The sequence below is a fragment of the Oryzias latipes genome, chromosome 23 (genome assembly GCF_002234675.1).
Source record: "Oryzias latipes chromosome 23, ASM223467v1".
Taxonomy (NCBI): Eukaryota; Metazoa; Chordata; class Actinopteri; order Beloniformes; family Adrianichthyidae; genus Oryzias; species Oryzias latipes.
This window is the reverse complement of record NC_019881.2, coordinates 23,291,334-23,302,180: the sequence shown is the minus strand read 5'-3', so window position 1 is coordinate 23,302,180 and position 10,847 is coordinate 23,291,334. Positions and strand designations below refer to the sequence as shown.

At 47.5% G+C, this 10,847-nt stretch overlaps 1 protein-coding gene and 1 long non-coding RNA gene across 2 annotated transcripts in view; both read left to right on the top strand.

Moving 5' to 3' along the window:
- The first annotated feature begins 342 nt into the window (after positions 1-342).
- Positions 343-4,183, top strand: LOC110017597. The gene is made up of 2 exons (XR_002293032.2): positions 343-3,496; positions 3,626-4,183. It is a non-coding gene; the product is annotated as an uncharacterized LOC110017597 (long non-coding RNA).
- Positions 4,184-4,592: 409 nt separating this feature from the next.
- grip1 (glutamate receptor interacting protein 1) overlaps positions 4,593-10,847 on the top strand; it is a 47,530-nt gene continuing 41,275 nt past the window's right edge. The window contains exon 1 of the mRNA XM_023952634.1: positions 4,593-5,239. Coding sequence (XP_023808402.1) covers positions 5,185-5,239 — 55 coding nt within the window. The 5' untranslated portion in view covers positions 4,593-5,184. The remainder of the gene's footprint in view (positions 5,240-10,847) is intronic.

Genomic DNA, 10,847 nt, shown 5'->3' with positions numbered 1-10,847 from the left:
AATGACCCTGAAATATATTTTTAAAAAGTGTCATTTAAACTTTGTGTGAATGAGAAGAATGATTATTTTTAAATCTGTCTTCTCTCTGGTTTAACTGCAGAGAGAATACATTTAAAGACTTTTAAGTAAAGAAATGTATACATTGTTCCCTCAAATAAGTCATCTGTGGCCATAAATTAGTATTTGTTTCCTTAAATTTGTATTTTTAGAGCCCACAAAATGTTTATTTGTATTGACAAAATACAACAAATTTAACCACAAAATACTAATTTGTGCACAAAATATTGATTTATTCCCAAAAAATACTAATTTGTGCAAAATACACATTTTTGTGTATATATACTAGTATATACTAGTATATGCTAGTTTGTGCTCACAAAATGCTAATTTGAGGAGGTAAAATGTATGTCACTTCCAGGGCTTCATAGTTTACTAAAACATTCCAATAAAAAAACAACAAACACGACATGATCATATAAAGTCCATCTAAAACAGAACAAAAAAACATTTTATAAGAAACTACTTTATAAAAAACCCTCATCCATTTAAATGAATGAAGAACAATTAATTTGAAAAGTAAAGCTAGAATCCAGATGTAAGAAAAACTTAAAAATGATAAACAGGGTCAAATAAAAACACAAAAATAGAAAACAATTTCTTAAATATATTAAAATTTAATAGAACATACATTTAAATATAAAGTATAACTTGGTTAAAACCTAATTTAAAACACCATTCAGAGAAAGTCCCCAGAAGCAGCAGCGATGAAGGAGCCCTCATGAGGGTCTCAGGATCAGGGTCTCGGTCCCGGTTCTGATCCTGAGACCCTCACCAGGGTCCCGGTTCTGATCCTGAGACCCTCACGAGGGTCCCGGTTCTGATCCTGAGACCCTCACCAGGGTCCCGGTTCTGATCCTGAGACCCTCACCAGGGTCCCGGTTCTGATCCTGAGACCCTCACGAGGGTCCCGGTTCTGATCCTGAGACCCTCACGAGGGTCCCGGTTCTGATCCTGAGACCCTCACCAGGGTCCCGGTTCTGATCCTGAGACCCTCACGAGGGTCCCGGTTCTGATCCTGAGACCCTCACGAGCGTCCCGGTTCTGATCCTGAGACCCTCACCAGGGTCCCGGTTCTGATCCTGAGACCCTCACCAGGGTCCCAGTTCTGATCCTGAGACCAGACCAGAGCGTCTCTGGAGCAGGAGCTTAAGTCACATGGAACCAGCAGAGTGGGACCAGCTGGACCAGGACAGACTCTCTGCAGTTCTGCAGCAAAGGGAATCAAAGATCTCAGCTCAGCTGCAGGGATAAGCTTAGCCTCACCTGAAACGCTAGTCAGACAGGTGTGTGTGAGTCTGTGTGTAGTTTATGCTTGTTTTGTGTTTTTGTCATCAGTGTAGCATCAGGTTCAGGCTGTTTAAACAATCAGGGATAAGTGCGTGTTGTTTCAAGGACAGAAGCTTGCCTGTGTGAGTGTGTGTATGTTGTGTCTGTGTGTTTGTGTGGCAGTGAGTCACAGATCAGCGGAGTGGGGTGTTTACAAACCCCCAGGCGCTCTCTGTTCACGCATAATGCAGCAGCTGACATATGCACGCTGTGATTCCAGAGAGGGCGCGTGCACGTGCCCGACGTGCACGACCAGATACTTTTCCCCAGCAGACTGAGCATCTCAGCCCTCTTTATGGCTAATTATAAGAGAAACCAGCCTCCATGTCTAGGGGGCGGGGCTAAAGCTCATCATGAAACATCAGGTCCATTATCCAGGTGGTTCTTCTGTAAAAATCTAATTCTGCTGCTTCAGTCCATCTGGAGAAATGGACCAGAATTTTTTTGTTGATATTTTAAATCAAAATGTTGTCGTTTTTGTGCTTTGTAAAATCTACGCCCTTATTTGGAGCCTTTCAGCCAAATCGTGTTAGCACCGTCAGCGTGACCCAACATGTGGAGGAGAAGCCCATCAGCGGATGAAACCATCAGCTCCAACAACGATGAACTGAAAGGCTGCAGGGATCCACTCTGACAGAGTCACGTGACTCTGTCCCTCCACATCCAGGTCAGCCTCCTCTTTCTGTCTCCTCGCCTGCAGACAGCCATTCTTCCACGCCGCTGCATCTTTCCCCGCTCTCCCTCCTCCACGCCGCCCGCCGCCGCAGCTCCGCAGGGAAGGAAGATGGCCGCTCCAATCCAAAGTCTGCCGATCCCTGCTGGAGGCTGCATTCCCAAACCGATCCTTTAAAAGCATGACGCTCCTGCAGGCTGGAAGGTTTTGTCTTTCCACAAAAGCGGATCTTTAGTTTAAAGATCTTTCAATATTTAATGACGCATGCTGTTGGAGAATCTTTTTCAACGTAGAATTCATACCTGAGAGAGAGAGAGGACGACACTTTGACCTCAGAGAACCCGGCTCTGACACTCAAGTCATTCCTGAGATTCTGGACCTGAAATGTGGTTTTCAATCCACTTTTAGTTAGAATCATCAGACTCCACAAGAGAAGTGAAGCTTCTTTTTTCAAACCAGAAAAGCTCCGCTCACATTCATTAGAACACATTCCACACTGAATTTCTGCATCAGTGTCATTACAGAGCTGGGAAACATCAGAAAGGGCAGAAATATTTAATGTCATTGTTCTGAGGAGCTACAGTATAAAGCATCAAAGGCTCTGAAGTACCAGTATCATGAAAGCATCGCTTCATCCTTATTTTCAAAATTAAAGGAGCTCGAAAGGCTTTTTGTTTTACATTGGTTCCTACTTTGGTTACAGTTAAAGTTTAGAAATCTGAAGAAAATCTGCAATCTCCCCTGGAATCACAAAAGACGGATTTCAAAGCCGAACTTCTTCCTCCAGAGTCTTCATCGGTACTTGAAGGTGTCGACACGACCTGCACTGACGATAACAATCACAGCCTCCTCTAACTGCAGATAATCCTGCTTCAGGATCAACAACCAACAACGTTTTTGATCGGGAAAAAAGGATAACGGAAGAAAACTAGATTGAAGAATCTCATTAACCATCATGTTCTTTATAAGGTGAAGATAAATGTTCATTTGGTGTTTCTGAATCAGTTTTGACAGGTTGAAGACCCAAGATGAGAGATTAGGAGCCATCTAGTGGCACTATGTTGTAATTGCAGCCAAAATGAAATCCTCTAGAAATAAAGTCCAAAACATACTTTCACAAATAAAAATATTATAAACTGGAGAAAATCTTGTTAGTACTGACAATTATCTACAATTCTCAATTCTGCGATGAATCAGAGATGACAAGAAAAACTAAAGAGTAGATCAGGACCGTGAGCTCCTACTGTCCTCTGATCACCTGATCAGGTAAACGGAGGTTCTGACTGACGGGCAGAGAAACGGAGAACCCGGGGGCCTTGTCTGCTGAGGGGAGGTGCTCCTTTAAGCCACAGCACGGGGGAGCTGGGGTGAATTCCTCTGAGACGAGTCCAGGCAGGACTTCAGACGCCGGCGTGCAGCTTCCTGTGGGTGGTCTCTGTGAGTCCTTTAGCATCGTTTCCAAAAAAGGAAACAAACAAATGTCCTTCTGAACGCGATGAAAGCTTTTCATTTCAACTTTAGAAAGAGTTTTCTTTTTTAATGTTGAAATACGTTTCTTCCGCTCAGCCCTGTGGCAGGAACCCTGTAACCCCCCCCCCCCCATGGCGCCCTTAGAACAGAAGCAAAGACTGAACAAGACCAAAGCGCTCTTCCATCTGCTGCTCATGTGGGGGCGCTGTTGTCCAAAACGAGCTGTGGCCAACCCAAATAAAAGCAGGAAGAAGAAAAGCAGCCAGTCCTGCTCCTCCATGTCCTCACCTCCAAAGTTCTTCATGGTTCCTGTTCCACAAAGGTTTGGAATGGAAGTTAAAAAAATGGTTTTGAACCGTAAATACTGATACAGGCGCCGGGATCCGGATGAGCAGAGCGATCTGCTGATGCCGTTCCAGAGTTCGGCTTCGGTCTGGGTTTGTCTGCTGACCTTCATGGAGACCAGACAGGAAGAAGCTGAAGTTTTCTTCCATTTATTATTTACCAGATGGTTCAACTGATGTCAACTTTGAGCCTGAAAGACCCACTGATGAAAATGTTGTCTTTGGTGTTTTTAACATGTTGTTGTGGCATTTTTCTAACTATGGAGGCCATAAATCGACAAAATTAAGATTAAAATTGCATTTCTGATTATTTTTATGTTCAAATCTCTGTGAATCAGGAGCAGACGAGAAAATGGAGTTTGAAACAGTGGGTGTGTGATGTAGAAAACACGCTGGGCGGGGCCACAGTCTCCCTGCTCCGCCCCTTTCTGATCATCCACCTGCAGACCAACAGATCCATGAACGTCTTTGTTCTCCTGGTCTGAGCTGGAATCTGGATCAGAACCGGACGGATGGATTGATCTGATGTTGCTGCTGTTTATGTTGCACCGCTAATGTTAGAGAGGGGAATGAGGCGCTGTAAGCTAGCAGGAGAGAGGGAAAGGGATGATGGGAAGTAAGGGCGGGGTTACGACGCACCAACAGTCCCGCCCACAACTCAGAGGTGAATTTCTAATGAACTCCTGCTGCTCTGCAGAAACTAGGTCCTAGAAAACCACACAGGTAATAGATTTTGGCTAAAAGCGCATCATCATCATCATGAAAAGTGGGAACGCTTAGATGGACTTGAAAGTCATTAACTTCAGTTTATGTGGAACTGAACTCTGACTTCTGTTTGTCATCCTCAACCAAAACTCCTGGACACGGAGTTAAACAGAAGGCGCGTGAGCTTCTCACGACCACATGTCATCGGGTTATGTCAGGGAGATGCAGGGGTCCAAGGACCCCCGTGAGCGCGCCCATGATCATAAAGTGAATAAATGTCGCGCGCGCACTCCGGTGAGGCACTGCGAGCTCCTCAGGGCTCGTGAGAACCGGTTCCGTCCGCAGCGGAGCTCGCGGGTTCTGCCTCGCGCTCCTCCAGGGAGGCTCGAGGGGGTCGAGTTACAGCGGGGGAGGGGTCGAGAGACATAAAGACGGAGGGAGAGAGAGAGGGAGGGGGCTCGCATGCCTGTGTGAGCTAGAGAGAGTGGTGGAGAGAGGCAGAGGTGCAGCGGCAGAAGCTAGAGCTAGCTAGCCATGTTGCTGCTCGCGCCGCCGCGTGAGCGCTGACCCGCCGCCCTGGACTCGCTGTCCGCCCTCACGTGCATCATGCCCGGCTGGAAGAAGAACATCCCGGCCTGTCTGCAACCGGACCCGGAGGGAGGTGAGCTCACTGCGCGTGCGTGTCTTCATGTGTGAGCGTGCGTGCGCGCGCTTGTTATCACTGCTTCTATCTCTGTCGCGCGGCGTGTCTCACGCGCTCACGTTGGAGCGGCTCCTAATCAGTGAAAGTTGGTACCTGGCACGTTGTGGGTTTAGTAAAGGTGACCCCCCCCCCCTTCCTCCTCCTCCTGCCGGACGGGTATGGTCACGAGCGTTTACCGGTGACCGTTACCGACTGGTTAGCAGTGGAGGCTAACAGCAGTTTAAACGCACGCGCACGGACGACCACCCTCACCGGCGTTCCGGTGATTTCCGTGACCGCGCAGTGTGTCTGACGGGCATGCGCAGAGCGCTGACAGATGAGGCGTTAAGGCGCCCGTGATTGATGCTCTCCCTGGTTCCGCTCAGTCCGGACCGCTGTGTTCCGGTGGATGTGGGGAACCGTGTGGTTCTGCCTCATTCGGGTCAAAGTCTATCTTTCTCATGAACAAAGTTCATTTACCTGAGGGGGGGGAAACCGCCAATTCTCCGTGAGGCTCAAAGGTGTCGGTCAGGCGCCTGAACGCAGCAGCTGGATCTGCTGCTGCGTTCAGGGTCCTCTCTGGACTCGCGGTTGTTGTGTTTCAGGTGAGAACCGCTGCTGGAGGTGACCGACAGCGTCATCGGTTCTGCTGGGAAAAGTGCTCTAGAGCTCAAATCCTACTGAGCACCGGTTGCTCCCAGTCAGTGATGAAATCATGACGTCATAACTTCACTAGCATATCGGGTAGAAATGGACCTGCTCTGACCGTACGACCAGGATGACCGTGAACGCATCAGTGCACCTGCAGCACGAAAACAGGTCAGGGGTTTGGAGGCAAATGTGCATATGTGTGTGTGTTTATGCGTTTGTGGGTTTGTGTGTGTGTTTATGCGTTTGTGGGTGGGCGTTTGTGTGTGTGTAAGTGTTTTGTGTAAATGACTATTTTTAGTATTGCCTGACAGTTTGGAAATAGTCAAAAGTTCATGTTTGTGCGTTTGTTGTCTGTTTGGAACAAAACTCCCTCAGAGCTCCAGGTCCTCTCCAGGTCTATTCCAGGACTTGACCTGAAGCCGACTCGGAGCCTCAGGTCTTCGTGTTCCGCCTCGTTTGCCGCAGCGAGTTTCTGGTTTCGGTGGAGTTGCGTAGCCGGAGCAGCCTGGAAACACCTTGAAGGTGCTTGAGCGGGTCATGGGGGGGGCTCCAGAATGGTTGTTGTTTGATGCCTAACGTCCTGAAAGTCCAGATGGTTGGTTCTGGTTCTGTGGTGATACCAACTCAGAGTGGCTCAGCTCAGAGAAGCCGTGACCTTCTCTGGATCTGTTTGGTTGGAAAAGCGTTGAGCTCTTGAGCTTCATCACCCCCCCCCCCCCCCCCCCCCCATCATGGTTCAGGCTCCAATGAAGTGCTTTCATTCATAATAATGCAGCCTTTGAAGGCCATCAACCCGCTTATAACTTGGTCACTTACAAAAGATATAAACATTCAACCTTTAGTTCTTTATTCTTGTAATTTTTTTGGTTTGGATCACTTTTTTCACAAAAAGCGGACTACTTGTTACGTGATGCGGCGCGTTGTCACGGTAACTTGACTGCAGCGGCAAAGGACGGCGACATCTATGCTCATGATGACGATGTGTTAAATAAAGCATCCGTTCAGAGAGACAGTTCTCCTCTAACCGCCTGTTTTTGTCCAGATAATGAAGAGAAGGGTTGTTTTAAAGAAGCAGCGCAGTGATGCAGAACATTCAGGCTATGTGACCGGAACTACTTTTTAGGCGTGCATTATCACTTTTTAATGCACACCCAGCAGCCAATCAGAATCGAGAATTCACCCGGACCGTGGTATAAGTGCGTGTAACTTCCATTATCATTACGAATACTTCATGATACACTCACCACACGCATCATGATGGTACGTTCCACTTTCACGACGTCCCTTAAGGCGATGATGACCCAAAGACCTGCAGATGCCGTACCCCCCCGTACAGTGGGAGTGGAGGTGTCCAGCAGCGTCAATGGGGATACTTGTTCTTTCCAGTCACGCCTGAATTAGTAGCGGTCGAGATCACGCGGCGCTTCAACCGACCAAACCACAAAATCAGTGACGGGAGCCGAAACGCCAGTCAAAGGTGAACTTCTGAAACGAAGCTGCAGCTTTTCAGCCCCTCAGTGAGGGGCGGGGCCACAGAGGAGTCACTCCTCTGTAATTCCTGTTGCAGATAGAAATCCAGAATCTGCGGGGGTTGTTGTCTTCAATTAGCCAATCCTCCAGATGCTATCTGCTCAGTTCTTCAGAACCGCATTAGCTTTTTATCTGGACCGACAATCACACGGGCAGTTCTGACCGTTTCCGTCGTAAAGCCTCTAAAGTTTGTTCAAACTGAAGGAAGAAAGCGCTTCATGAACACTTTCATTTCAAACAGAGGAAGCTTCTGGTCAGACAAATGTCCGTTCAGCTTCCAGGAGACGGAAGAGCAGAACTGAGCCAAAAATGGATCCTTCATTATGTTGATTCATAAAGCTCCAAACCACTGTGAGCAAATGCTTTTATTTTGAAAGTCCCCCTCTCGGTGTGATGATGCTGAAGTTGGGTTTGAAGATGAAGCTCCAGAGCAGCTGTCAAAGGATCATCAGAACATGTTCAGCTTTCCATTCACCGCCACTAAACATAAAACATGTTCCAGGAGCCACAAAACGACTGAAGGACTTCATAGGAGCTGAGGAACCAACAGAGGAACCCGAGGAGGTTCTCAGCTTTCAGTCCAAAGAACTGCAACTGAACTGAACCGGCGGTCATCTGTGAGGAATGAGGCTCCTGGACGTTTTCAGGATATTTTTAAAGTGTGAAACCCTAAATAATTGATTCAGACTCGTTACTCAAACTATGAAGCTCCTCTGCCTCTGTTCTTCATCTGCTGCTCGGTTCTGGTCCGGTCTGAGGCAGACTCCGGCTGGACGAGAACAGACACGCCTCCAGACTCGGCAAACATCTGAGCGATGAACCGCTGTGAGGACGCTTACCCCCCACCCCAAGGCAGATGCCCCCCAGTTTTCAGTTCACTGAAGAGCTGCTGTCTGCTTGGAGATGAACAACGCAAACACCAGCTGATGCTTCAGAACCGGGCCGATCACTGGTGTGGGAGCCCAGGAGGGACGAAGATGTTTCACCTCTGAACGTGAGCTGGACCTCAGAACCACCCTGAACATCCATCATCGTTTCCTCACATCTCGTCTTCAAATCGGGCTCACAAGTTCAGAGAAGATCTTTCCATCTCCTCAGACCGTTAAAGTTCTGATGATCAGAGCCAGCTGCCCCGGTTCTGAGCTGCCGCCGTCACTCAATTGGTCCAGAAGGGGAGGAGCGTGTTTCATGAAGACAAATCCGTTTCCAGGACATGCCGCTCCTCTTCATGTTCAGCAGCTCTATCTTTAGCGATGGGCTTTTAAAACCTTCATTCCATCATTTTATTAATTCTAAAGAGTTTCCAGTTAGTCAGAGAACCCTGCAGAACGTCTAGAACATGATGGAACGCAGCTCATCAGGGAAGAAAAATGTTGCTGCTGTGATGAAACCGGTATCAAAGCTCTTGAAAGAAGTCGGATCTGCAGGACTGAAGTTCAAAAGCAGCCAATCAGAAATGGGGTTCATCCCAAAAGTTCAGATTAACCCTGAAGTACCAAAAAGTTCCACCAAGGACCACTGAGGCAGGTTCCTGTTGACCCCCACGTTTACAGATGTTGCCCCCAAAGCGTATGTACGGCCAATCGTCAGAGCCCTTTACATTTGATTCAAAATGACGATAACTTTCTAGATTTGTCAAAGTCTGGTGATTGACAGGTGGGTAATTTCTTTTTTTTTTGAGGTGGGTGGAGTTATCTCTGAACCTGCTGTGCAGAATCCAACTGTTGGTTTCAGAGATGATCCTCCAGGGCGTCTAAACATACACCACAAACCTCATACGACGTCCGTGACGGTCTGTCGTTGGTTTACGGTTCAGTTCTGGATTCAGGATGTCCTCCAGGAAAACGGGTCGAATCTCAAGACCAGCTGCAAATGTCACCCTGGAGTTATGCCTGGATGATGTTTAAACCTCGTGGAACAATGATGCTGAACGAAACACTAAACCGTTCAAGGAAGTGAGCCAAGAGGTGGTAGACCATTGAGGGCTTGGATTTCTGATTAACCCGGGTGTTTGGCTGTGAGGGCGCCGTCTACCAGTGGCACTCGCACCTCTTTTTGCCTTCAAACCGTCCAGAACTTAAGAGAATTTACTTTTTTTTGTTGGGTCAACCTACAAAATGAGAAGGTTGACCAAAACAACAACAACATAAAGGAAGAGAAGTGGTCTCGGACCAGATCCCTGAGGAACACCTTTGGTTATGGCTCGGCCCTCGTGCAGTGAAGATCAATAAAGTAACAGGTTTTTCACAGAGAAGTCTAAGAAAAGATGGTTCTGCTGCTGCGGACTTGAACCCGACCGTGGCGTTCGTGGACTGATGTCATCAGAGCGATGCTCCTCAGAGCTTTGAAAAGCAGAGGCCTCCCCTCCAAAGGCAGGAGAGTAAAAATAGATTAAAGGTAAATATTTAATTTTTAAACCAGAGGAGACGCACTGCTCCACTGTTTACTCCTGCTGTTCCACGGGTCCAATCCGGGCTGAAGGGCCCGGCCTCTGCGGGCTTCACAGATCCAGATTCATTCTGAGAAGAGGACGGAGTGAAGGGAGAGAAAACCACCAGAAGCTCCGGATGTCGGTGACAGCAGGCAGTTCACACCCCCAAATGTGTTGCAGCGATCGACACAATCAGGCAGTAATTGACGGCTCCGGCGCCATCCATTCAGACGCGATTCCGGTCCCTCTGACGGTGTGAGCTATGAAACAGCATCCCGTCTGAATCTGTTTCCTTTCACTCTGGGGAAAATCATCTTCATTCAGCCGCAGCTTTTCTGTAGGAACGGGAAACGGATGAACCTGGCAGCTGCCAGGGCCCCAGTGCATTATGGGAAACAGCAGAGAGTTCATTCAATCAACGTTCAGGCAGAATCAGAGAAACAAACGCTTCATTTTCTGCTTGATTAGAAACCAGAGGAAGTGAACAGTGTTGTCTGTAAAGACTGGAAAGGTTCTTCGGATGTGAGTTTAACTGGAGACGACAGAAACTTCTGCCAGATCTGCTCATGGAGTTCTAATGGTTCTAAGGGTTCAGATCTTCTCACTGAGACTGTAGACCAGGAGCAGAAGAACCTACAGTTCAGAGGTTTTACTTTAAACCCAGAACGTGCGACCAGATGAATCATTACAGGGCTCCAGACTAACTTTTTTCACTAGGAGCACAGTGGCCCCTAACTGAAAATTTTTAGGGGCGCAACCAGAAAATTTAGGGGCGCATACCGTAAATCAACATTCTAACCAAATCTACTAATTTCCACTGTATTACTAATAAATACTTTAATAATAGATGCAGAAATTACAATGTGCTGTTTCAAATTCAGTGTCACATTTTATTCTGCACTTTTGAAGATGCAACAAAACAAAAGCATCACTGTCATGACAGTACAAATTTATCTTTGTGACACCAAATAGGTG